The 27,947-nt window shown below is 53.2% G+C and overlaps 1 protein-coding gene across 2 annotated transcripts in view; it reads right to left on the reverse strand.

The window, feature by feature from the left end:
• TMEM120B (transmembrane protein 120B) overlaps positions 1–27,568 on the reverse strand; it is a gene marked incomplete at both ends in the record, with an annotated part of 38,072 nt that extends 10,504 nt beyond the window's left edge. The window contains 6 exons of one of the 2 annotated variants that reach the window (XM_084254305.1): positions 878–967; positions 5,549–5,644; positions 6,258–6,317; positions 9,114–9,230; positions 11,120–11,238; positions 27,396–27,568. In XM_084254305.1, the coding sequence (XP_084110431.1) occupies positions 878–967; positions 5,549–5,644; positions 6,258–6,317; positions 9,114–9,230; positions 11,120–11,238; positions 27,396–27,464 (551 nt within the window). The remainder of the gene's footprint in view (positions 1–877; positions 968–5,548; positions 5,645–6,257; positions 6,318–9,113; positions 9,231–11,119; positions 11,239–27,395) is intronic. The other variant, XM_084254304.1, reaches the window with a different exon arrangement.
• Positions 27,569–27,947: the final 379 nt, after the last annotated feature.

A 27,947-nucleotide genomic window follows, 5' to 3' on the forward strand; every position in this document is an offset into this window, starting at 1 on the left:
AGGGGACCCCCTAATCATGCCTAGATTAACCCAGCAACACTGGAACACAATTCCCTGGGGGACTCTGACAGCCCAAAGAGGGCACACAACACGCCCACGGGCCCGTGGCTGCTCAGCGACAACGCAGGGAGCAGGACCCAGGAATCTGGGCTCCCAGCTGGGTCCCTCCTCCAGCACAGCTGTGACAGGCAGGCCTGGACAGGACCCTGGCCACCCTCCTCACCATCTCCCTGCAGGGGACCAGCCCCTCGTCATAAGAAGCTACGTCTCCTTCTGGGAGAAAAACCCCTCCTGCCACGCAGCTTCTGGCGATAGCTGTCTGTGGTGGGCGCGCGACACGCACGGCGCACGCCTGGCCAGCAGCGCATTCTCCACCAGTGACTGGATCAGAGATGGGCATGTGATCCAACAAGCACCAACGGGCGCAGGGAGATTCTCAGAGGAGAGGAGAGTGCCTGATAGTGCTGGGGAGGCTAGAAATCAAGATGCAAGCCTGGCATGTTGGGCGCCCTGCCTGGCGCCTGAGAACAAGGACGCGCGTAGGAAGGCAGAGGTGAGAGAGGGGGAGAAACGAGGTCCTGGCAACACCGCCTGAGCGCCTGGGCGAAGCCTTACCTGAAGTCATCCCCAATGGATTATTCCGTGATATGGGAAGGGAAGCTTCCTGTTGTGTTCAGCCCCTTCTTTGTCATCCAAAGGCTGCTCCACAGACCATCAAGTACCCACACAGGGAAGGGACTCGACTTTCCTCCCTCAGGCCCCGCCCCAAGGAGAAGGTAATGCAGGCTGAGGGTGACGCCCTGACACAGGCCTCCCCTTAATGACAGACTTCCCTCTGGCCCCCCGGACACCCCCCACAAAGCCAGCCCCCCATTACCTGGAGCCATTGCTGATGAGAATGCTCTCCCGGATTGTCAGGGTGCAGTAGTACCACACCAGCAGGAAGTTAAAGACCTCATCGGTCACCCTGCGGGGAGGGAACAGGCGTGAGGGCCATGGCGGAGGTCTTCCCGTCCCCATCAGAGACACAGACCAGCATGAGGACCCCCCGACAGCAGGCACGCCTCCGGATGCCCCACATCCCAGAGGAAGGTAGAGGGAGCTCCCCCAGATGCCCGATCCCTCTCCTCACCTTTCCACCTGACTCCTACCTGCCCAACTGAGGTTTCCCTTCCTTTCCTGACCACTGAGCCCCAGAGGCCCTTCCTCCCTTTAACTCCTTGCTGGCGGAGTGACATTCTGGTGGGGTGGCAGCAGGGAGACTTGAAGCAGGAAAGCTAATATTCTTTTTCAACTCTCACAGGGCCAGGATGTACAGCCCCTCTGTCCCCTTAAACCAGCTATAAACGGTGCTGCACAAAGGAAGTGCCTGAGTCCCTTTGAGATGAGCTGGAGGCCTCCCTGCCTCCTCCATGGTGACCACCGTCCGGGGCTGGGCAGAGCTCGTGGAGCTGGGCGGCCGGGGCAGCCAGGCTGGATCAGAGGGACACGTGTGACCTGTCAGAGACTGGCGGGCTCAGCTCTGTGTGAAATGGGGAGCCTGATGCCTCCTGAGCCTTTCTGGGGAAAGACTGCTAGAAGAGAGCCTGCAACAGACAGTGGGTGTGTGTGTGTGGGGGGGTGTGTGTGTGTGTGCACACACATACACCTGCAGCCAACTGCTGTGACTCGAACACCAGGTGCGCACAGCACCTGCGGCCAGGGAGACTGGACGGGTTCCCTGCTGCACTTCTGGAAGCGTGACGGACCCCAAAGTGTGACAAAGGACCCCAAAGTGTGACAGCGCCAGAAGCCTGGCGCTGAGGACATCAGGGGCCTTCTCAACTGGAACAGGCAACTCCCTGCAGGGACGGTTTCCTGGCACAGAAGGTCACCGCAAAGCCCACCGGCGCCCTCTCCGGACAGGAGACAGGCCCTGAGTGAGTCATAGTGACCACTGGCCCCTTCTATCTATATCTTTTCAGTAGAGAGAGGAGAAAAGATCAAGCTCTGTGGCCGCGCCCTTTGGGACACCTGTCAGATGGCTCGAGGTCGCCATCTGACCTGCACCCGTATGGGCTCCCCAGGGCTGCTGTGACAAGCGGCTCACACCGCAAGGCTCGCAGCAACCGCCTTCACTCTCCTGCGGTTCTGGGGGCTGGACCGTGCTCCCCATGGCAGCTGCAGTAGAGAATCCACTTCCTGGCCTTTCCCAGCTCCCAGCTCCCAGAGGCCGCCTACATCCCATCACCTGGACCCACAAGCCTCCAGACCTCTGCCTGTCATCACGACCTTTGACCCTGATCCCCCTCCTCCCTCCAGCGAGGACTCTTGTGAAGACACTGGCCTACAACGGATAGTCCAGGGTGACCCCCTGCAAGGCCTCCTGCCGCACACGGCCGCGTGTTCGCAGGGTCTGGGCATCAGAACGCTGTGCCGGACTTGCTGCCGGGCGTGCGAGGGTGCTGACACCCCACCCCTTCATCCCTCAGTGGAGAACTGAGGTGTGTGTTCTGCTCTGCCCCCCAGCTCTCCAGCGGCAGGCCCTCCAGGCACCCATGGGACACCCTCCTTTCTCACTTCCTGCCGGTGCTGCCAGGGGGCAGCTCCCAAATAAACTCCTGGTGCTCAGATGCTTGTCTTGGCAGGTGTCTTCTGGGGGAACCCAAACTAACACAGCCCCACTTCCCGTTTTACAGGAGAGGAAACCGGCTGGCGAGGGGAAGAGTTGTCCAAGTTCACGCAGCCAGTGAATGCCGGCATGAGACCCAGACCCAAGTCCCTCCAGCCCAGGCTCCACTCCAGCCACCTCTTCCCTGCCTGCTTCAGAGCCGGACCCCAACAGAGGACGATGCTAACTCGGCCCGGGCGCGTGGCACACAGGGGGCAGACGGAGGCTTCACCCTCTCCAGCTGCCCCCCCAACCTCCCAAAGACCAGGCAGTACTGGGAGGGGCAGGTATCCTCTGGCTCACGGGGAAGGTGAGGAAACAGAAAGAGAGAGGCCAAGGGCCCTACTGAAGGTCACACGAGCCCTGCGCAGCGGGGCTGGGCCCAGAGGCTAGCCACATCTAGCCAGGACACATGCCAAGCGGGCAAGAGGAAGCAAAGCGGAGCCTGCCCGAGACACTAAACCATGAGGGGCTTCTTTCTGCGCCTGCGCAGCGTCAGCACAACCCGTCAGTGGTAACGACAACTGTGAACACTGACACTTGCGTGCCGGGCACCATTCCAGACACTACGGACAGACGGCGTGCCAGAGCCACCTGCGAACTGCCTCCCGTGGTCGCATTCTGTGAAGACACTGAGGCAGGGCGAGGGTGGGTCATCTGCCTGAAGGGTAACAGCAGGATGGGGGCAGGGACAAGTGGGCTGCTCCCCACCTGTCCTATTTTTAGCCCATAGCAGGTAAACTGCAGCGTGCCCCCCACCACCCGCCCCGTGCCTATTCATAACCATCCAGGACCTCAGAATATGACCTTAATTGGAAACAGGTCTTTGTGAGTCATTATTAGTCATTATTAAGATGAAGCCATCCTTAAGATGAAGCCAACCCGCCCTGGTGGTGCAAGGGTTGAGTCTCAGCACTATGAAGCTATCGGCAGCCACTGCAGCACGAGTTCGATCCCTGGCCAGGGAGCTGCCCACATGGCGCAGCAGACCCCTCCTTTCCTCCTACTGCTCCCCTCAGCAGTGTATTTTAGTGGATCTACCTGTTCTGCTCCCCACTCTGTCTCTGGTGAGTCCTCTCACTCCCTGCCCCTGCACCTCTGGCCTACACCCCAGCTCTTATATATATAAATAAGTAAAATATATCTTTAAAAAAAAAAGATGAAGGCATCCTGTGTCGGGGTTCCTAAATGCAGTGCCTGGAGTCTTCAGAGGCCACAGAGACACGGGCACACAGAGAACAGATGTGCTCACATGAAACAGTTTTAAGTCAAGGCCCACTGGCCACACCAGAAGCTGCAAGAGGCAAGTGCACCCCGCCCATACCTTGATTTCTGCCTTCTGGCTCCAGAACTGGGAAAGAGCAGATTTCTGTGACTTAAGGTCCCAGTTTGTGGTGCCTTGTCACAACAGCCCCAAGAAACGAACCCAGAAAGGGATGTGTGGAAACAATACACCCAGGCCCCGGGGAAGCAGGAACATGAGGACACCCCTCTTTCTTTTTGTAACTGACATGTAAGTCGCAGCCCATAATATCTATCCCTATAAAGTGGACAGTTCAGGGGCTCTCAGTATATCTGCCAAGTTGTGTGTCAATTACCACTATCTAATTCTGGAAACTTGTCATCAATCCAAAGATACCCCAACAGGGCTGTGCTCTGAGAGCCCTGGAGCTTGCCACAAGGGATCCTGGTTGCACATTAAGATCTCTGACCCCTCTCGAGGGGCCTCTGGGCAGGCACTGCTGACAGTGCTGCCTTTGCCCTCCAGGGCAGCAGGCCAGGCTTGAGTGAGCAGGCAGGCACAGGCCCTGGGCCTAAAAGACCCTTTGTTTGGACACTCAAGTGCCCAGACCAGGAACTGAACTCCCAGGCAAGTGCCTGCCAGGAAATAAACTCTTGACAGGTGGCCCACGCTGTACTTGGCTGCCTCCCCTGGGGCAGAAAACTCGGGGCCAGAGGGAGAAATGGAAGTCATGGGCAGAGCAGCTGCAGCCCCCGCCTCATGCTAACCCTGCTGCAGCAGGAGCGCCTAGGGCAGCGCTGGGAGTAGGGGTGCCGGCTGCACCTCCATTGCACCTCCACATGCAGCAACAGCACCCGCGCGCTCAACCATCATGGCCCCCCGCAGCAAGGCAGGCACTGGTGTCACTCTCTTTTTACAGATGTCCAGATGAGGTTCCAGAAGAAACCTGCCCACAAAACAGCCAGCCAGTCTGGACGCATCCAGCCCAGTCAGCCGATGATCCACCTTTCTTTTTTTCCACCCTTCTCTTCTTTCCTGCTTTCTCTCTTCTTTGTAACAGAGATATAATTCATGTCCCATAAAACTCACCCCTTCAGAGTATACAAGTCACTGGTTTTCAGTATATTCACCGAGGTGTGCATTCATCACCACTACCTAATTCTGGAACATTCTTATCACTCCAAAGAAAGTCCGTACCCATTAGCAGCCGCTCCCCCTCGCCCCTCCCCACTAGTCTTGGACAACCACTGAGGAGTCTGTCTCTGGATTTGCCTGTCCTGGACATGTCACACACAAATGCCTTCACAAAATATAAGCCTTTTGTCACAGGCTTCTTTCACGCAGCACCATGCTTTCAAGGTTCATCCATGGAGTAGCAAGTTGCAGGATTTTGTTCATTTTTGTGACTGAATAATATTCTACTGTGTGCAAATCTACATTAGGCTCTTTCTTGAGGACCGTACGGTTTCTCCAGCAGCGTCGGGTAGACACTTGTTGGACAGGTGGAGGGTCACTGCTATTTTCCATGAGAAATGGCCCCTCTCTCCCTACACCTATCAAACTAAACACGACAGATGCAAGAGAGACTCTGGACCCTTCTCTCAGGAACCCCTGCTCACCCCCATGCCCACCACCACCACCACAGTCCCAGCTACCTGTAGTGAAGGACAAACCGACAGGCCACAGCACCCAGGAGCAGGATGATGGTCAGGTAGAGCTTGAACTTCTCATACTCGTCCTTGTAGGCAAATCTGTAATAACATGCCCCAGGAAGGGTTGTGTAGCTACTCCTCAAGCCAGACAGCCATATCCTGTCCTGGCTGGGACCCTCAGCCCACAGATCCCTGACCTATGCCCCCCTCACGCCACACCAGGACCCGCCTTTCCGACCGAGGAGAGATCTGTGGCTGGTGACGATCAACCCAGGAAAGAGGGCCAAAGAGTCAAGCTTCCTATGTCCCGGGACTCCTGGTTTCAGCTTTCATGCCGGAGTGGGGACGGCCAGGGAGCAGAGACAGCATTTCCCCCAGCCTGATACACCACGGTTCCATTCCCCTCCAAATGGACAGACTTTGGTGGTCAGGAATGCCTATTTCTCAGGAGAAAAGAATGTGACAAGGTGTGGAGTGGAGGCCATTTGTCTTAGGAAAATGGCTGTGCCATCCCCCCAACATATTGAGGCCGTCAATGGAAGGAAACCTGCCTCAGGTATTCTACCTCCAGAGCAAGAGGGTGGCAGAGGCCAAGAGCCAGAACCCCAACTATTATTTGATTTATGCAAAACTTTTAGCCTGAGTCCCTTTCTCCTGATTGGACAGAGCAAAGTGCTGGACTTAGTCAGCCAGGTGGGGCTGGGATACTTACTTGGCCTGATTGCTGAGAAGTGTCACGTTCACATTGCCAAGGACCAGATTTAAGTAGAGCCTAGAAAGAAAGAAAGTGAGGCCATGTTCCTTAACAGTAACCCCAGAGGCGGGCCCCAACCCAAAATACTCAGACTTAATAATCATGCACTGAGTCTGAGATGCTAAGCAGGATCCTCAGAGAGGGTGAATAATACTAACAAGAGAACATGACAATGACAGCACATGGCAGTCAAGAGTCATCACCTCCCCATCCCCCCCCCCCCCCATTTACTGGCTTCAAGATCTTATTTCCAGGCTCCCTTGCAGCTAGATGTAAGTATGTGACTAAGTGCCAGCCAACGAGATGAAGGCATGTGCACAACCTCCAGGTCAATTTAAAAGAGCTCTTTTTAAAATTAAGGCTTCACCTTCCCAACTGCACAAGTCTTAAGTGTGCAAATGATGAATTTTTACATATTTACACTTTCCCGTAACCAACACTCAAATCAAAGACTAAAACCCTTCGAGCCCCAGGAGGCCACTCATCTCCTTTCTGACTCAAGGGAACTGCCTATTCTGGACACTTGATATAGAAAGACTTGTGCGAGAGGTGACTTTTCATGTCTGGCTCCTTTGCTGTGAATGCTCCTCTACGTGCCCTTTGCAGGATAAAAGGCTTATTCCGTTGGGGATATTGCAGGCATGGCTTTTCTGGGTCGCAGGGAATGCCTATGCTTGACTTCCCTATGAAATGGCAAATATATATATATATATATATTTTAAAGATTTATTTGTATTTATTTATACAAGCTCTGGGTACAGTCAGAAGCGCGGGAGGGTGAGAGAATTCACCAGAGCCAGACCGGGGAGCAGAGCAGGCAGAAGGACCGAAGGACACTGCTGAGGGGAGCAGCGGGCGGCAGGAGAGGTCTGCGCACCATGTGGGACCCTCCTCCGGTGGCCGGGGAGCAGCTGGGGATCAAACCGGCGCTGCAGAGGCCGCAGGCAGCTTCGCAACCCAGCGCTCAACCGCTGTGTCACCAGGGAGGTCCAGGCAAATATTTTTTTGTCAAAAGGTCTTGCTTGCCCTGCACTGCCTTCCTGAGAATGTGATGGTGTGAACCAGCACTGACTATCACAAGTGAGGATAACTCCCCCAAAGACTTGTGAAACAGTAAGCTAGAAGCTCCCTGAGGCCCTCGATGACCTCATGAGGCCACCATTCTCCACTTACCCCCAGACTGTTATATCTGTAAGACACAGAAGCCTTTTTCTTGTTTGAGCCACTGTGGCGCTTGTTACAATAGCCTGTACTCTAGCACGCCGATAATCAGATGAAGGGTTATGAGATCTCCAGGTTAATTCCACAAGAAAAGGGTTTAGAAAGGTTTCACTGAGGCAGTAATTTGAGCTGGGCTTTGAAGGATAAATAGGAGTTTGAGGAAAACAAAGAACCTAAGAACCTACTTTTTGGCTATGAGTAGGTTCTAGGACTCCACTCTGGTGTAACTGAGGGAGCAGTGTGAAAAGAACATGTTTTTCTCCAGTAGCATACAGTCCTAACCTTCTGAAAAAGGCAGTAGTTTCCTTCCCTTCACCAAACCATTTCTCCCACTAGGTGCTAGGGGGAGGCATGTGGCCCAGGCTCAGCCAACCAAGGTAGTGCTTCCTCCTGATTGTTTTTTTCAAAACGTCACAACTTCATTGTGACACAATGAAGACCTATGAGAATCAACCCTGGGACTTTTCCCAGAACTACTAAGGACCTGGATTTCTCCACTTGAATTTCTAAGCAGATGCAAACCCAGAGCTGTTGGGTCATCTCACAGTGAAAGCCCGCCGAAGGATAAAGCTCACACATAGAACAGTAAAAAGAAAGCTGCCTGAGAGACACATCATAACATAATCGTGGGAGCAACAGCACCTAGCCATACCTATAGCTAGCCTGGACTTTTCAGTTAAAGGAACTAACTAGTCCCTTACTTTTTCATAAGCAACTCTGAGTTAGGTGTTCTGTCCTTTGCAATCCAAAGACTCCTGGTCAGCGTAAGATGCACAGAGGACCAGGGAGAGTGGAACTGGGCACGTGGACTTGAGCCACACTGTAAAAAAGGGTCATGTTATTTCATTCCATAGAAAAGTCATCACCACCCAAACAGCAGAGAAGGAGAAGCCAGAGGAACGGCTGAAAATGTAACAGGGCGAGCGCGTCTCCTGGAAGAAGACTCTGCCTCTGCACCGGGTCAAACCAGGGAGGAGGCTGGAGAGCGGTGCCTAGCAGCCCACGTCAGCTCCCGAGATATGCTTTCAGGATCTCTCTGGAACCGGCTGGCAGCAACATCACTTGGGGGAAGAGGAGGGAAGTCTCTGAAGGGGGAGACTAAAAAAACTCAGGCCTTGGAGTCAGAATGTCTAGTGTCCTCATGCTGCCTTGACCAAACCCCCACTGGGCTGCGCACCAGATACTCCCTAATATCTCTGTGCCTTGCAGAATGGGCGGGACCTTGATCTGACTCACTGGGTTGCGGGTAAGAGGAGTGGCATTAAGAAAGCTCCCTGCATGACACTGGCCAGACAGTCGGTGCTCAATGCGTGTTGGTTCTCTTGGAAAAGAACACCTCTCCTTTGACCCCAGGGGGCACCAGACAGGTGGCTGATGCTGGGAACCTGATCTTGCATCTGGTTCCTTGCAAATGCCCTCCCAGGAATGTCACTACACACAGTGGGGGCTGCAGCTCAGGGAGGAACAGGAAAGAAGACCCCTTTCCTTTCTGGCCCTACCTTCCGCCTTTCCCCTCAACCTCAAGCCCCCTTGGGGAGGTGGAAGTTACAGAGACCAGGTGCCCCAGCGATGGGACATGCTCACAGCTCCTACCCGTTCTTCTTGGGCAGGTAGGCCTCCATGTCGAAGAAGATGTTCTGCCTCTCCTTGATGTTGGTGCCCATCTGCTGGATGAGCTCCGCCTCCTCCCGACGGGCATGGCACTTACACCTGTCGGGGTGTGGGCACAGGAGAAGCAGGGCTATGACTCAGGCTGGAGGAAGAATCTGGAAGCCTTGCCCTGCCTTATTTCCATCTCAATGCTTCTGAAAACATCAGTTCTCCTTTGTTCTCTTTGGGTTTGATGCTGGCTCCAGGCTAGCCTGGCGACCTTGGGCAAGTCCTTTAACCTCTCTGCCTTATTTTCCATACCCCAAAAATAGCTAGTGCATGCCCTACCACATAGATAGGGCTGAGTAAGTGCCATGTAAAGCGTTTAGAACATGGCACGCAGGACCAGCTCAACGGCTAGTGACAGGCAAGGCTCTTCCCCTGTTCTAAAGGGATCACTGGAAGTCTAATAAGAAGGTGCTCTGTTTTTTTTAATACTCTTTCATTTTATTTATTTTTGCATAGAACTGGGGTATAGGCCAGAGGGGTGGGGGATGAGAGGATTCACCAGAGACAGAGTGGGGAACAGAACAGGCAGATCTACTGAAATCACTGCTGAGGGGAACAGCAGGGAGACAGGAATAGTCAGCTGCGCTGTGTGGGTCAGCCCCCTAGCCAGGGATCAGACTCAGGCCACAGAGGTAATAGCGCTGAGACTTAACCCCCAGGCCACCAGGGAGGCCCCTAAGAAGGCGCTTTGAAAGTACAAGCTGTCCACCAGCCAAGGCCTGACTGCTACCGTTTGGTAATATTTACCTCTCAATACTAGACAAATATGTCCGTAGACACGCTCTTGGGGTGTCGGGGTCTTTATGAGTCAACCTTCTAACCCCAGGTTGGGGGGACACAGGTAATGTCTGGGAACATTTTGGTTAACACAACAAGGGTAGTGGGTGCTACTGGCATCCATCGAGAGGGTAGAGGCTAGAGATGCCACTCAACACCCTATTGTGCACAGCACAGCCCCTGCTGCCAAAAATCATCGATGGGGCCAAAGGTGAAAATCCCTAGGGTTTGTTTGCAGGGTACGCGAGTCCTGCCGCCAGTAAGATGTGACTCCCCACGAGTCGTCATACTGACGCAGCCGTTCTCATCCCAGGACCAAAGGGCCTCCATTTCCAAGACGGTCAGCCATGGCTGTAATCAGTAACCTTCCCAAAACCGCCCAGAGCGACAGGAAGAATTGAATCAGCGTCACGAACTGCAGAACGGAGGCCCAGCTAAGTGACCCAGAGTCTCAGCTTCCCTGGCTGCCTAGGGGGCCACACCACCCACTGGGTCCCTCCACCCATGAGGAGGAGAGCAGTTCCCAAAGCCAGGACTGGGAAGTGGACGGGTGTCCTGGCCTCAGGACCTGAGCTGGGCGCTGAAGGGCACTCCCGCAGGGCTGCCTGACCTCTAGCCCCTGCGCCAGAGACCATGCGGCAGGGGTCAGGGCACTTGCTGTCTACCTCTTACCACTTTCCTCTGGGGAGCGCCCTCTCACCCCCTGCCCAAGCCCACAATACAGTTCAAGTAGAGCTGTCCCACTCCCAGCTTCATAAACTGAGCACAGAGCCCCATCTTGCTGAGACAGAGTCCAATTCTAGCCGATGAGGATCAGACCCAGAACTTGGGCTGAAAAGACTCAGAAAGGCCTTGTTCTGCAGGGGAGGCCAAGCCAGCAGGAAACGAGGCAGGAGAACAGAAGTCTGGCACTGCAGGCAGCCATGTTGTGACCTTGACGGGGTCAGTCACCCTGAGCTTGAAGCCAATCTAGAGGAAGCCAGAATTTAGGAGGAGGGTAAGATTCCTAAAAATACCCTTTGACCCCTAGATCCAGGAATGCCTGAAGCTGTTCCTGGTTTTTTTCCACTAAAATTTCCACTCTCTGCTCAAGTCACTTAGGAGTTGGGTTTCTGACCCGTAAGGTCAGGTGCTGGGGTGCCCCTGCGCTGCAGCCCCCCTACCTCTGCAGTGTGCGCTTCAGCTCCTTTAGCCGGCTCTTCTGCTTGTGGATGGAGCTGCTGCACAGAGTCTGCAGCGCGGTCAGCTCCTCCAGCTTCTGCTTGTAGATCCGGTGTGTTTCCTGAGGGAGGAAGAGCCCAGGAGGGTGGAGGGGAGGACGTGAATGGGTCGTTTTTCACAGTCTGCTTGTGTCAGGGAATGTGACTTCGAGGTCATAGTTTGACAGCTGAGACTATACGAGTAACTGTCAGGGATGTGGTGGGGAACTGGGAGCTGGAATGGGGAAGGTAGCCCGGCTCTGTGTAAGAAGGAACGGATGGTGGGCCTCCCCGGTGGCGCAGCGGTTGAGCGCTGGCGCGGCCTCTGCGGCGCCGGTTCGATTCCCGGCTGCTCCCCGGCCACCGGAGGAGGGTCCCACATGGTGTGCAGACCTTTCCTGCTACCCGCTGCTCCCCTCAGCAGTGTACTTCGGTCCTTCTGCCTGCTCTGCTCCCCGCTCTGGCTCTGGTGAATTCTCTCACCCTCCCGCGCTTCTGACTGTACCCAGTGCATGTATAAACAAAACAAACAAACAAACAAATAAATAAAACATGCCTCTATAAAAGAAAAAAAAAAAAAAAAGAAGGAACGGATGGTATTTTCCCATCCAGCCTTCCCAGCGGTAAGGAAACATGGCTCTGCAGGACCCCTCCTGTCAATTCTTAGTCCCTGGCTCGAGCAGGCCTCCTGCATCAAGAGTGGTCACGTGGCCCAGGCCTGGCCAATCTGTAGCTCCAGTCCCCTGGCAACTGACTGGTTGTGGACACATGGCTCCAACTGGGCCAATGAGAGTCAGTCCTGGGACTGCGGCTGGAGGTGTTGTGTAGAGCTGCCCTCTCTCTCCTGGATCTATTCATGAGGTAGAAGGTACACCTGGGGCTCCCGAGTGGGACCTGCCTATCTAAGAATGAAGCCAAACAGGACAACCGAACGGGACAGAACTCTCAGGGCATCATTTCAGCCCTCGGATCTAACCAAGCCCGAATGCAACGCTATCCTGTACTCGTGGCTGAATGAATAATTCTTCTCACTTAAGCCAGCTGGGTTGAGTTTCTGATGCTGGCAATGAAGAGAATATGTGCTAAGTCAGTAAGAAAAGGACACTCCTCTGCTCTTAAAGCCCAGCCTCCTTGTCCAGGCACAGCCACTGTGATGAATCTGACTCATTCCTGAAAATAACTCTCCAGGCCACACGGTCAGGGAGCGCACAAGAGACTTCATCCCAATGCCAGGAGGATGGGTCAATGCTGCCACCTTGCCCCCCAAATGGCACCACACGCAGGGAAACAACCCCTTCTCTGAGGAGTGTGATAGCCAAAGACAAGTAACAATGTGGAGAAACCAATACGGAGGGCGGGAACCATGAAATTAAACCCAAAAATCCAATGAACTTATTTAAAGCGCTTCCTTGGATGATGAAAAAATGTATTTAGCGGAGAGAGAGGAAAAGAGGCTGGTCAAGCAGCGAGAGTCTAAATTCTCATGGCTGGCACGCGGGCGCCTAGAGATAAGGGTAAGTCCGAGAGAAGGCGGAGCGAGGGCAGGAAGTGAGCAGGCAGCAGCCGGGGCAACGCTCAGGAGCGGGTGCGCAGGACTCCGCGGGCGCCCAGGAGAGAAGGCCTGGTCCGCGGGATCCACATCGGCTCCTTCTCGCTCCCGCGTGCCCAAGGAAGAAAACTGGGCCTCCTTTTATTCAACTTTTTTATCTTTCAAAGATTTCAAGCTTGCAGAAGAACTGTGAGAACCAAGAACTCCCCTATCCCCTCTCCCACCGCCAGCAGCATGCCCCCTGGCGCCAGCCCCCGCGTCCGTGTGACTGCGTGTGACTGCGTGTGACTGCGTGACTCCGGGTCTGGTGTGTTCTTGTTCCACAAGGGGCGCTGGCAAGCTCCAGCCCGAGGTCAGGCCCGGCCATCTGATTCTGTGCAGGCGCTTAGCTGGAAACGGTCTTCCTGGGGTTGGAAACAATCAGGAGTACTTCATGACACGTGAAAAGCATCTGAAATTGGAACTTCAGGACCCAGAAACAAACTTCCCTGGCCCGTGACCAGGCCCATCCCGCCACACAGTGCTGCAGCGCTCCGGCGCCAGGACCCGGGGACTAGTTGTGACGGGCCCATGTGGTCCGCAAAGACGAAAATGCTCATTGCTTTGGCCTTTTTGCCAAAATAGTCCGCCTCCCCCTCTTCTAAACCATTTGGGAGTCAATCGTAGACAACGCGCTTCTCTCTCTACCCCACGCTCCATGGGGGCCGCCTGAGCGCAAGGCAGTCGCTGCCACAACACACGCCGCCATCAGATGCAGAAAATGTTCCCTGCCACCCGCCAGGGGAACCTCAGAGGCCATCCAAGTTCAGGTTTGTAAACTGTCGCTTTAGGGCACCCCCAGGCCCGTACCCCGCCTGCCTCCTGCCCTGTACTTCTGCTCGGGTTCTGTAGTGGCCGTCAGTCTCCTGTCGCTCCTCGGCCTTCGTCTTCCACATCGACATATTAGAGCTTCCCTCATTCAGGGAAGTTTGCTGTTCCTCCACGACAGATTCCTGTCAGGTGTTCGGGGCTGAAATGCTACTAACGTGAAGCTGTGTCCTCAGGGTCTCCCGCAGGAGGGCCTCGGTGTCCATGATGGTGACTCCCGCTTGGGGGAGGCGGGGGCCATGCCCCCACGGCACAGCCCCAGCTTTCCATCTGTCATCACTAAGTAACCTGGGGAGGGGGGGGCTGTTTTCATGCTTTTGGGGCCTTCAGTGACTAAAGGGTACCTTCCTTTCACTGCTGGTGATAATGGAGGCCTCCAGGGGGCCCGGGAGGAGGGGTGGAGAAAGAGCTGGACCACATGCCTTTGCCTTCGGGAAGGTGGGGTGAGGCTCCTGGCAGATAAAGGACCAGCCCGCCCTGGCCCCCCTGGTGCTTATCAGCCAGATAAGACTGCAAAATCAGCAGCCAGATGCTCACCAAGCTCTCTTAAATTAATATTTAATAGCACAAGTAAAATGTGAAGACATTATCCTTGTTAAAAATTAAAACACCACAGCTACAGCTGGAGTTGGCTTTGAGTGAGCGCCTAGCCCAGCTTCTCCTCTTCCCCAGAAGTAACCCTGTTGCCAGCTTCTCCTAGACCTTTTCCCAGGTATTCTTCCAGGCTATAGTTGTCTAGCTGTGTATTTCTACATTCTACATGAATCTACCTCTACATGCACACCCAAATACATACACACATATGTGGAAACATAACCGCTGCAGAAACTAGCTGTCTCTGATACTTAAATTCTGCCTCCACTGCTTCTTCTAGGAACGGGACACCAGAGACAATGGCTGGCACATGGTGGCTTGGCCACAGGCTCCCCGTCCCGGCCTCCCTTGCAGCTAAGTGCATTGCCCTAACCTAGATTAACCAATGGGATGCAAGTGGAAGGAGGTAGGTTCTGAACCACATTTTTATAGGAAGCTGATTGCCTCGCCCTCCACTCTCCCTTTCCCTGGCTGGGGTAGGGCAACAATGGAGCCAGTGACCTTGAAGCTCCGGATGCAAATGGCAGTGTTCACAGCCCCACCCTGAGCCAAACAAGCCTGGACCCCTGGTGACCTCATGTGACCAGGCTTCTCAGCTGTGATGGTTTTAAAAACAAGATCTCCCATACTTTACTGCTCAAAACAGAGAGGCAAGGCAGGGTCTCTGTTTCCACCCCTTAAATCCAGAAAAACTCGTGCCTGGCCTGACAACGACACACGCCAGGGGTGACTCAGTACAATTTCTGAGAAAGACTCAAGGAAGACCAGGTGGCTTCCGCCTCATTCGCTGGAACCACCACAACCACTGTGAGTGACCACGCCGAACCTGCCACACAGAGAAGACACGTGCAGGCACCCGGTCCACAGACCTGGCTTAGACAAACCTGCTCGTCTTTCTAGCTCAGGCCCCTGACCTGGGAGCAAAGACATCTCCAGAAGATCCAGGCCCGGCCACGCCAGTTACTCCAAGCCATTCATGTCCTCCAAGCTAAGGCCTCCAACAGCAGAGCGCAGCAGGCCATCCGCACTAAGCCTTCCTCGGTTCCCAACCCCCACCCACAGAATCCAGGAACAAAAGGCATTTGTGACTGTTTCATGCAACATCAGGTAACTGGAACATCACGCATCTTAGACCACACCTCAGAGGATAAAAAACGCTCCCTCACTTAAGCCTTCCTATTTGGGGAACTCTTTATTATAACAGCACAGCTTACACTCTCAAGCACACACCACTGATTTCTTAGACATACATTAACTAGGCCAGAACGTACACAGGACTCCACAACTTCCTTTGCTCACGCAAGCTGTCTTGAAGACCTACCCCATGAGGCTGCCCGGGGCACGCCGTGCATCTCAGCGCTGCGCAGCTTTTCCGGCTGTCCTGTCTGATTCCACCACTCCCCTATTGCTGGGTACCCAGCTAGTTTCCAGTCTTGACCACATGCAGCAACACTACATTGAGGAATCGCTTGCTGTTGCTGCCTTCCTGGCCATACACGCAAGGCTCTCTCTGGGGAAGAGTCTCTCCAGGGAAGAGTAGAGTTGCTGGGTCAGAGGGTACACACTTGTTTGCAGCTTTAACAGATTTTGGCAAACTGCCCTGCAGAGTGGTTTTACCAATTTCCACTCACTCCCACCAACTGTATATGACAGCTGCCCACAGCTCCCCAACATGCAGCACTAATGTGGAGCTTCTCACATGCCCTTTCTAATGCTGCACGAGTGGTATCTTCGGCGTAACCCTAAAGCACCCTGGCAGGGTTGGGAAGCCCAGGGGTCTCTGGAGCCTCCCATCCTCCGCTCTCGGCCAGAGTCACTTCCCAGGGAAGTGCCAGCCACGGGGAAGACAATGTGGGTGAGGAGTTGGAAACCAGGCCCTTACTGTGACCCGCACTCTACACCCCTCACCCACACACATGGCACTGGTCAATCCAACCTCATGCCAGGTCTACAAGCAGTAGGAGCACTTATCAATTCATTCCTTGGATCCTTAGCTTTTATCTAGGCAGCTGTCTCACTGTCCCCCCACCTCACAGTAAGAAATAGGTAACATAAAATTTATCATTTTAATCATTAAATTGCTTTAAAGTTTTCTAATTGCAGTAAAATACACATAATTCCATTTGAACTATAGGAATTTAGCCCCATTAAATACACTTGAGGGCCTCCCTGGTGGCGTGGGGGTTAAGTCTCAGAGCTATCACTACTGCGGCCAGAGTTCGATCCCAGCCAGGGAGCTGACCCACAGGGCGCAGCAGACCTCTCCTGTCTCCCCACTGCTCCCCTCAGCAGTGCATTTCAGTAGATCTGTCTGTTCTGCTCCCCACTCTATCTCTGGTGAATCCTCTCACCCCCTGCACCTCTGGCCTACACCCATTCTTCTATGCAAAAATATAAAAAATTACAAGAAATAAATACATAGGTCTCTAGGAGACCTATCACCTAGAGAGCTTTCTCATCGTCCCCAGTGGAAATGTGAACCCAGCAAACACTAGTCCTGCTCCCTCTCGCCCGGTCCCTGCAACCAACGTTCTACTAGTCTGAGAGAATCTGACTGTTCCAGGCACCTCAAATAAGTAGAATCTTACAGTATTGTCCTCTTGTGACTGGCTCGTCTGTCACCTAGTATAATGTCTTCAGGGTCCATCCATGTTGTAATGGATCAGAACTTCTCTGCAGGCAGCCCGCATGCACACCACCACAGTTTCCTTCTTCATTCATCTCAGTGACACCTGGACGGCTTCCCTCTCTGGCTGTTGTGAATAACACTGCTATGACTTGGGTGTGCAAAGTGTTCCAGTTCCTGTTTTCAATGCTTTTGGATAAAGACCCAGGACCACTGGGTAATTCTCAGTCTAATTTCTTGAGGAACCACCCTACCACTTTTTACAGTGCTGTACAATTTTACAGCAGCTCTCGATGCACCATAATTAGGATGTTCTGGCGGATGCCCGGTGGGGGGGGGGGGGCGGGTAGGCACAGTTCCTTCTTGATTCAGACTTCCCTGGCCACCCTCTGCTCCTGAGGGTGTCTCCAGCAGTCCCTCAGTTGGCTCCATGCTTCAAGATACCTTTTCCGGGAGCACATGGGCCACAGTGAGGCAAAGCAACCCTCCTTCCATACACTCTGCTTTGGCCCTGTGGCCTCGAATGGAACTAATCACCAGATGGAAGCCTTCTGTTGTTTTTGCCAAGTAGGCTGCTAGTCCCCTCTGGTTAATGTCCCTGTAGTTTCTTTGGAGACCCATCCCTCCCCCACACTCCATCTATGCAATCTGGCCAGGAGCAGGGTTGGGGGTGTTTAACCCTGCCCCTGGCTTCAGGCACAGCATATGATCCTGGCCTGGCCAACCAGAACATCCACTTCCTGACCCACCTGGTTGATTTAGGACAGGCATTCAGAACAAATGGAACTCAGTTGTAGGGTTTTTATCAGAACTACTGAAAAAAAATTCTCCACATTGGTTTTGAGGATAGTAGGATGTGAACCCTGCTGTCTTGCCTGAGAATGAATCCAACTGAGAGGAAAACAGGACAGAGAAGTAGAAGTCTGAGCTCTAAGGATTTCACTTGAGTTCCTGGATTAATCTATACCTGAAGGCAGCCACCACTGACTTATTAACTATAAGCAAGTACTTTCTACTTGTTCTGTTTGGCTTTGCTCATTGGGGCTGCGTGATTTCACTTCAGAGGCAAGGGTCAGAATCTGGAGTGACAGGCAAAGCACAGAGCTTTCCTTCTGGGCCAGATTAAGAAAGGGAGCCACAAATCTTAGGTCCTTTATGACAGAGCTCTTGCGCAGGACCCTGCCACTTTAAAGGTGCCAAAACCAAGGACCTTGTTGAAGGAATCCTTTAGCCAGACATCACCTAAGCAGGCATCCATAATACAGCTCTCTAACCACACTGGGCATTTTTCTACCAAACTAAGAGCTAAGCCATTTTTTTTTTATTTTAAAGATTTATTTATTTATGTATATAATAACTGGGGTACAGGCCAGAGGTGTGGAGGGTGAGGGATTCACCAGAGACAGAGTGGGGAACAGAACAGGCAGACGGGCCGAAATACGCTGCTGAGGGGAGCAGCGGGAGAGGCAGGAGAGGTCTGCTGTGCCATGTGGGTTGCTCCCTGGCCGACTGGGGATCGAACTCATGCTGCAGAGGCTGCGGATAGCTTCATAGGTTGTGTCTTAACGCCCTGAGCCACTAGGGAAGCCCAGCCATTACTTTTTAGTAACTTTATTGATTGTATCATGTATAGCCCATAAAATTTGCCCATTTTAAGCATTCAATCCAGTGACTTTTATACACTTAATCCCCACATCCAGTTTTAGAACATTCCATCCCTCAATAAGATCCCTAGTGTCAGGGCCTCTTGACACTAGGTGGCACAAAGGGTTAAGCACCGCACTATGAAGCAATCCACAGCCTCTGCAACACGAGTTCGATCCCCAACTGGCCAGGGAGCAACCCACCTGGTGCAGCAGACCTCTCCTGTCTCTCCCTGCTGCTCCCCTCAGCAGTGTATTTCAGTCAGTCTGCCTGTTCTGCTCCCTACTCTCTCTCTGGTGAATCCTCTCACCCTCCCCCACTTTTGACTGTACCCAGGTTCTTGTATGCATAAATATTTTAAAAAATAAATAAATTTAGAATTAAAAAAAAAAGATCCCTAGTGTTTATATGAACCCTGGCTCTTCCTCCCCGCCCCCCATCCCTGGCAACCACTAATCAACGTATTTCCTGGGTATTCCAGCCAAATGGAATGTATGAACAACATGTGGTTTTTATGTCCAGCTTCTTTCATTTAGCATCGCATTTCTGAGGTTTATCTATGTTGCAGCGTGTATTAGTATTTTTTTATTGCTACTCAGCAATAAAAATTTGGTATAGACAGACTTATTTATCTGCTCACCAGTCACCTGGACAGTGGGTTATCTCCACTTTCTGTAACTGTGAATAATGGTGCCGTGACTATCCACACACACGCTTCTGCGTGGCATCTGCTTTCACTTCTCTTGGGGTAGATACCTAGGGAGGGGTTTGCTGGGTCGTCTCATAAATTTATGCTTACCATTGAAGGCAAAAGCCAAGCTGCCAGACCACTCATTTTATTTCTAAATTGGCAGCAGGGGACTGGAACATGGGAGACACCAAAACCGGGAGCTGGCTCTGACACGGGTGGGGAGCACCAGCTTAGTAGACCTGATTGACTCCCACATCAAGTCACTGCCGCTAAAAATAACCTAGCGTGCTGGGGGCACCAAAGCAGACAGGCAGCTGGGGAAGAAAGGCCTCCTTTCTGCAGCACCAAGCAAGCCCCAACCCCCCAACTACCTAGTTCAAGACCAATCAAAGGCAAACAACACACTTGGGGGAGTATCTAAAGATGGAGCTCTGGGGGGGAAAGAGGATAATTATAAGACAAACATTGCAGTAAATTAGAATCAAATTCCAACTCTACAATGTCATCAAAGTCTCCAAGAGAGACAACACTGCGAAGCGCCCTTCTACAGCGGGTGATAGCGGCGTGGCCTGAGCCCAGAAGTGCCCGACCATGGGCCCGCTCAGGCACCCTTCTTCAGGGGCCTCTGGCCTGCTGGGTTCCTTTTTGGCGTCCTGTCCATTTGATTATGGAATATTTCAGACATATAAAAAAAGACAAAGTCATTATGAATAGAAAAGAAAATGAATAGAGAATAAAAATAACACCCATGTTCTCACCCTCACTTGAGGACACAGTGCAGAGGTGAAAGCCCTGGGGTGTTCTAAGTGGTCTCCCCATCCTTTGCCCCCAAAGAGAGGAACCCCTGGGCTAGTTATTTCCATTCCCCCCCACCCATGCCCAACCTGGGTCAGTTCAGTCTTTCTCTGCACCCTGGAGGCTGCACATCCCTGCATGTCCTGGGCTCCCTTGCTCTGCCTCAAGGAGAGAGTTTGGGGTACTGTTCCCCCTGCCTCTTCTGTGCCTTCAACCCTACAGTTCCTGTCCTGCAGCTTCCCTTTCCCAATGACAAGCTTTGGCCTGGTGGCTGTCCCCCGGCCCCCGCCCTTTCGGATAAGGACTGGTTCCAGCTCCACCAGCCTCACCCTTGAACCAGGAACACCCCTGTAAAAAGCCCCTTCTCTGAACTCCCCCATGAGACCCTTCTTGCCAGAGCCCTGCCCAAGCTCCATGACCGCTGAAGTTGGCCCAAGTCCCCCATTACAAGTTTTTATATTTGGATTACCAAGATATGTATCAGTAAACAATACACAGTATTGCTCTGAGTGTTTTCATTTATTATTAAACATGTCACATTGTATAGCCCCTCTGCAACTTTCACTCAGTGCTGTGTTTCTTCTTAAAAGATTTACCAGTGTTGCTACATGTAGCTCTGGTTCACTCATTCTGCACTTCACACCCCACTCCTAAGATGTTTGGTGGAATTATCCATTCTGATAGACATTCAGACATTTAGGTTTCTGGCTTTTAATTGTTATATATGTAAGTGTTATGAGAACTATTATGCATATCTCCCATTAAATTTTTAACTATGTAGGTATGGATTATTTATAAAAATGTCAAATGGATCAAAATAAGAGCGAACACTAACAGCTCTGTGAACTGGGATGCCCAGAGCTTCTACACATTTTAGCGTCACCCTTTTATTTATTTATTTTTTAAAGATTTATTTATTTATGCATACAAGGGGTACAGGCCAGAGGCGTGGGGGTGTGGGAGGATCCACCAGAGACAGAGTGGGGAACAGAACAGGAAGACTGACTGAAATACACTGCTGAGGGGAGCAGCGGGCGAGTCAGCAGAGGTCTGCTGCGCCATGTGGGTTGCTCCCTGGCTGGGGATCAAACTCGTACTGCACTGGCTGCAGATTGCTTCATAGGTTGTGTCTTAACCCCTTGTGCCACCAGGAAAGCCCCTGACTACCACCCTTTTATACCACGCAGAGAAGATACAAACAAGTAAGTTTCCACTGGAGGATAACGAGGTCTGCTTCTCCTGTCCTCTGGGGCCCCAAGCTCTGCCTCAATGGGAAGATGAGGTTAATGGCTCTAGGTCCCCATCACTGCTGTGAAACATCTGGAGATGCTTTCTTAGCACCACTTGGCTGACTAGTAAGATCCAGAACTGGGGAGTCAGAACTCCTGAGTGAAGAGTTGTTGCAAGAATTGCCAGCAATGGAATCTCACTGCACAGTCAGTCAGGGCTGTGGCCTAGGAGCACTGAGAGTTGGTAGGCAACCCAGTGAATTGCAACACAGCTCAGGCCACCACCAAAACACAGTGCCTTACAGTTGTGTCTCTTTCTTTGCTGCTAAGTTTTGAAGAGATTACATTTACATAGTTTTCCTTCTAAGGAATCAACTTCAAATAAGATTTCTGGATGCTGGGTATTCTTAAGTAGAACTCATTGCCTTGGAAATGCTAAACGTGGCATAGTGATGTCACCTAAACTGACCAGTTCTGTACTGGGAAAGATTCCGAGTCATGTGCCAGAATCGATTAGTTATGTCTGACACAGGAGAAGCCAGAGGGGGTATCAGCATGCATGTCAGGCATTTGTGAGGCAAGATAACAAACATTAATGGTTAGGTGATCACACTCTATAGTCAGACCATCTCAGACATCATAGCTATAGCTAGTCTCTGCCATTTACTAGATGAGCTACGTGATCTCTTCATTCCACAATTTCCTCAGCTATGAAAGAGCGAGGCGATGAGGTGTAGGTAATACACCATGTACTGGTTCTCTTTTTTAGGCAGCTTTACTGACATATAATTTACATATTAATCCACCAATTTTCCAGCATAAAATTCAAAGAACTTCAGCATAATCAGCTGTGTGACCACTAATACAATCAGGGACATAAAACAAAGGTTCCCAGACTTAGTTGGTTCACCATGCCTCTAGGGTCTCCGGGAACCTCCCATTGAGTACTCAGGTCAAATACTTGAAAGTTTTCATGTACTAACAATTTAGTAGCCTTTGCAAAAAATAAAGCTATAGAGAAACTGACAAAAAATATTTTAGTTCATTCTGAAATAATCACAATTATTTACTAATGGGATGTATGTGCCTCTTTGCCTCTGTCCACATTATTAAACCTTGGGTTCAGATTGGATACTAACCTCCTCATTTCTTGTTCCATATTGATTTTCACATAGTGCTTGCTTTTAATCACAGAGACCAATGAATACCCAGCTTCGAGAAGACATATTACCAAAAGAAAATGTGACCTATCACGCAAACCACAAACCACCCAGGTTGGCAGTTTTAAGCAATAGCAACAGAAATCACTGTGCATCCCTCAAAAATTTAAATGATCCCATGGTGTCCTTGTGAGCTTGCTGCAACTTGTTGGGGTGCCCTGACAATCTGTGAATCACATTCCATTTATCATCCCCAAAAGATAGCTAACATCCCCCCTCCCCTTTTTTTATATACCAGAATTTTAGTTTTCCTTTATGGGACCACTCCCCCCTACTCTTATTACCTATGGTGTAAGTGACACTGGTCTCAGTCCTGGGCTCCAGGGGTAGACATGCAATTGAGGTCCACCCAATCAGTGCCCCAGAGACTGGGTAAGGAATGGATAATCACATGACCCAAGTCAGGCCATTGAGAGTCAGCCATGGGGCTGTGCTGGAATTACTGGGGAAAGGATTCTTTGTGTTGTGACTTGAGCAGATATCAACCAGCCTGCGGCTGCCAGTGTTCCTCTCTACCACAATATGGGTGAGACGGCCTGAGAATGAAGCTGACACAGAGGATTCAGAGACACCCACAGTCATCACTGGAGCCCCTGAATCTAGCCTTGCCTGAAACCTTTTGCCACTGGACTTCCCAATATGTCAAAAAGCCCCAATTTTGACTTAAAGCCAGTCAGCCTGGGTTTCTGTTCCTTGCAATTAAGGATCCTGACATTCTGGGAAAACACCGTACAGATGAAATGAGACCCTGCAAGTTCAAAGGTTTTCTTCTAGAGCTAAGGGTCCTGGAACACTTTCGGAGTCTACCATGTTAGAAACCCCAAAAGTATCTGATGTATGCAGGCCTAGGTCCAAGTCCTGGCTCCATGGCTTTCAAGATACTCAACAACCCTGGGCCTCAGTCTTCTCATCTATAAAGCTGGGTTGTTTACATTAAACAGGTTTCTCCAGGTACCTGACAGTGAGCTGTTAGTGCTATTATTCCCATCCATCTTTATTTTGTAGACAACGAAATCAAGCTCAGAGAGGTGGCTTGCTAAAGGTTAGTTACTCATGGAGGGTGGATGGTGTTTAGTCCAGGAGTCCTGAATGCCTGGCCAGTGTTCCTCCCACACAGCCTGCTTCAAAAGAGGCCCACAGGCAACGTGAGGGGGGAGAAACACCAATAAAAAGAATCCGGGGCGGGCCTCCCCGGTGGCGCAGCGGTTGAGCGCTGGGTTGCGAAGCTGCCCGCGGCCTCTGCAGCGCCGGTTCGATCCCCGGCTGCTCCCCGGCCACTGGAGGAGGGTCCCACATGGCGCGCAGACCTCTCCTGCCGCCCGCTGCTTCCCTCAGCAGTGTACTTCAGTCCTTCTGCCTGCTCTGCCTCCCGCTCTGGCTCTGGTGAATTCTCTCGCCCTCCCGTGCTTCTGACTGTACCCAGTGCATGTATAAACAAAACAAACAAATAAAAAAAAAAAATGCCTCTATAAAAAAAAAATAAAATAAAAAGAATCCGGGGCACATACCTACTTGGGTCATGATTAGAACACAGGTGCTGGTGTTCAACTGCTGGAGTTCGAATCCTGGCTCCAGCACTCACAAGCCACATGGTTTGGGGCAAATTATGTGAAATGAGTATAGCAGGATCTGTATCACGGGGTTTTTCTGTTTTTTTTTTTTAAAAAAGATTTATTTATTTATTTATACATGCACTGGGTACAGTCAGAAGCGCGGGAGGGTGAGAGAATTCACCAGAGCCAGAGCGGGGAGCAGAGCAGGCAGGAGGACCGAAGTACACTGCTGAGGGGAGCAGCGGGCGGCAGGAGAGGTCTGCGCGCCATGTGGGACCCTCCTCCGGTGGCCGGGGAGCTGCCGGGGATCGAACCGGCGCCGCAGAGGCCGCGGGCAGCCTCACAACCCAGCGCTCACCGCTGCGCCACCAGGGAGGCCCGGTATCACAGGGTTTTAATGAAATAACACAATTACCTTCCTGCTTCCAATCTGCTGCCCTATGAAAATTATATACGCAGCAGCTAAAGGGATATAAAATAATGTACAATGACTAACCAGGCCCCAGTAGCTCTGTGAGGTCAAATTTAGGGAGAAGCCACTTTCAAGCCACCTCCTTCCTGGATAGGGAGGCACAGGGTCAAGTTTCCAATGATGCAAAACAGGAAACACTCATTAAATCACCTGCCACCATATCTGTGAGTGACCTTCTGTGGTCAGAGCACAGGCCATGGGGCCAAGCTTGCGCTGGTCTCAGATTGATGTTCAATTCACTGGCGTGGCTGGAACCCATGCCAAAACAAAACCCTCATTGCAACTCGGCCTGGCCTTAGAGCTCAGCAGAGCAGAGTCCCTGCAGAGGCAGATCACAGTCAAAAGAGACCCTTTCCTGTAGAAAGTCCCAGGGATTATAGCTTTTGGAGGCATGGGGAGGAAGTTCAAAGATCTTTCACATCCTCTAGCACCTGAGAATTAGGTTTCCTCTTTCCTCCTTTCCTTTGAAAAAGAGGAGAGGTAAAACACAGAGACATTACACATCACTTCCAAAAGATGGAATCAGAGACACGAACATGAAACGCACACATGCCAGATTCTAGGGACAATTTAACTAATTAAGACAGACCAGGATTTTCTGATGGGAAAAAAATGGTTCTTCCTGCTGTGAACACTTGTACTTGCAAACTGCAGCCCTGTCTACCTGTTGTTACCCCTTTGTTCCCCAACAAATGTCTCAACTGCCCAACATATACACGCTGACAGCGTACACCCTGCTTAGATGCACAACCCTAGACTCTCCGTTCAGACACTGAGAACTCGCACCTTTAATAAAGGTGGAGGAGAAGTCAGAAAGGGGTCTCCAACACAAGATAGACAGCTGAACTAACATCTGGAAAACTTAGCTCTAAATGGTGTGTGACCCCAATTCCATCAGCGTGTCCAATTTTCACTTTCCTTGGCTATGATCGAGTGTTTGGGCTCCAGCCTATGACCTTGATCCCTTCCTATCAGGGAGATTCTGTGGCTTTCCATCCAACACTGCCCCTGACCGGGCAGCTGCCCATCAAAACCTGAGTTCAGCAGGTTCCCCGGAGTAGGACCATTCCAGCGTCCCACTACCAAAGAAGAGAGCAGGGGACATCATGTCCCTTCTACCACCCTTGATGTGCACTAGGGGACAATATCAAGGACTAATTCCCAATTCCTCGGTCCCTTACACACCTAGTCTTAGAGATACCAAATAAGAACACAACAACAAATCAAACATCTCCTTTGCAACCCCCGCCTGCCAAGACTTGCTAGCTAATTGCCGTTAATTGCATTAATTGCACAGCTCTGAAGTGTCAGACTCCTCCTCCTCCTCCTAGGCTGACACAGGGCAAGGAGAGAGCCACACAGCTAAACTCTTCTCTGGCTCTGGACCCTAATACAGCCTCCCTGTTTCACTGGACATGACCCAAGAGCCCAGTAGGTCAAAGTGTTAAGACGTAAGCTGAGTCTTCTCCATGGGAGTAGATCCAGAAGGGTCCACTGGGAACGGGGTGGGACCCAATTCCTAGACTTGTAGAAGCAGGAACCAAAGCACACACACACCTGCTGGGCAAATCAAAATAGGGGATACCAGGCCTCCCCTGGTGGCGCAGCTGTTGAACGCAGGGCTGCGAAGCTGCCCGCAGCCTCTGCAGCGCCAGTTCGATCCCCGGCCACCGGCGAGGGTCCCACATGACGCGCAGACCTCTCCTGCTGCTCCCCTCAGCAGTGTACCTCGGTCCTTCTGCCTGCTCTGCTCCCCGCTCTGGCTCTGGTGAATTCTCTCATCCTCCCGCGCTTCTGACTGTACCCAGTGCTTGTATAAATAAATAAATAAATCTTTAAAAAAAAATAGGGGATACCCTTCTGCCTCTGGGTGCCTTCCCCTCTGCTCATCCTAAAACAACACCCCCTTCGTGCTCCTGTCCCTCTCTATTCCCTCTCCACTTGCAGGGAGCTACTCCCTGTGTCTAGCAAGACCCACTGCAAGCACATTTGGCAATCTCCTCTCCCCTCTTCCAACACTGTTAAGAGGCCACCCACGGCAGACAGGAACTCCCTGGGTGAGGGACCTGTCATTGCTCCAAATGAGGACGGGGTGGGGTGAGGAACGGGATTTCAGGCAGAGTCTAACTCGGGAGAAAACACACACAACCCCAGGCTTGGAGAGAAATCAGCCCCAAACAGTCCAGAAGTCCCTCTTGGCCAAGCCAAGGTTTCCCAAGTCACCAGAGTAGGCAGCTGAGAGTCCTGCGAAACTCCACTCCCGCCAGCAGCCCCCAGCGGCAATGCCAGCCTGCCAAAGGGGCCTCTCATCAAGCCGCCCGCACCCCACCCTAGAGGGCTCTGGGCCAGAAGGGTGAGGGCCGGGAGCATCCTCTATCTCCGAGGGAGGCCACCCAGCTGTCAGAACCGACAGACGCCATCCACAACGCCAAACTCAGCCTGAGGCAGCGCCAAAGAGGTGGGCACAGACGCCACGGCCCCAGGGACCGGGAGAACCGGGGTCCCTAACCCCGAAGCAAAGCCTAGGGGCCCCCGGTGAACGGTTCCCAAGCACGCCCCCCAGCGCCGAGCTGCAGCGGAGAGGCTGCCCCTGCAGAGCTGAGGGGGGCTGCGCCGCCAAAAGCCAAAGGGCGGGGGTGGGACAGGGGCGACCCCTGCGCGCGCGGGGCCGCGCGGCTCCGAGCCCAGCGCCCCTCGGACCCTCAGGCCCCGGCACACGGGCCCGCCTGGAACTTCCCCTCGGCGCCTCCAGCCCAACTTTCTGCAGCGAAAGAGGCGCGCGGGGCGCGAGGGCGGGGAGCGGGCTTCCACCGGGCGCCCCAAGCGGACGGAGAGCCCGGCCCGGGAGACGGCGGGGGCCGGCCCCGCGGCCCGCCAGCCCCGGGCCTAGCCCGGGGCCCCTCCCGGGCCCGGCTGGCCGGCCCGCCCGCGCGGGAGCAGGAAGGGAGCCGGCACCGAGCCGCGGGAGCGGAGCCGCGGGGCCAGGTGGCCCGGCCCTACCTGCAGCTCCTGAAACTCCCCCTCCAGCTCGTGCCACTCGCGCTCGCAGCGCTCCAGCGGGCCGGCCATGGCGCGCGCGGCGGCGGGTCCGAGCGCCCGCGGCCGCCCCCAGCACCCACGCCCGGCCGCGCGCCGCGCGCCGGCACCAGCTGTTCCTGCGCCGCCCGAGCCACGCGCGCGGTGACGTCAGGCCCGCCCCGCCCCCTCGCCGGGCCCCCGCGCGTGCGCACTCGCCCCGCGCCGCCCCCCGCGCCCCGCGGGGCCGCCGGCCGGGCCGGGCCGCGGCCCCTCGGGACGTGCCGCTCGCCCTCCCCTCGGGGCGGGGCGCGGCCGCGGGCGCCCGAGCTCATTCGGCTTCGATTGTGCTCATCTGGGGTGTCTGGGCCCGGAGGGGGAGGAGCGGGGTGAAAGCGCGGCCCGCGGACCCGGGCCGGAGCCGGAGGGGGCGCCAGCCTCGCCCCGCGGGGTCGCCGGGCGGCCGGGGCCGGCGCGAGGGCTCCGGCGGCCCCGCGGTCCCTGTGGCTCCTGCCGGGCTGCAGCCTCCCGCCCGCC

The sequence above is a fragment of the Talpa europaea genome (genome assembly GCF_964194135.1).
Source record: "Talpa europaea genome assembly, chromosome: 14".
Taxonomy (NCBI): Eukaryota; Metazoa; Chordata; class Mammalia; order Eulipotyphla; family Talpidae; genus Talpa; species Talpa europaea.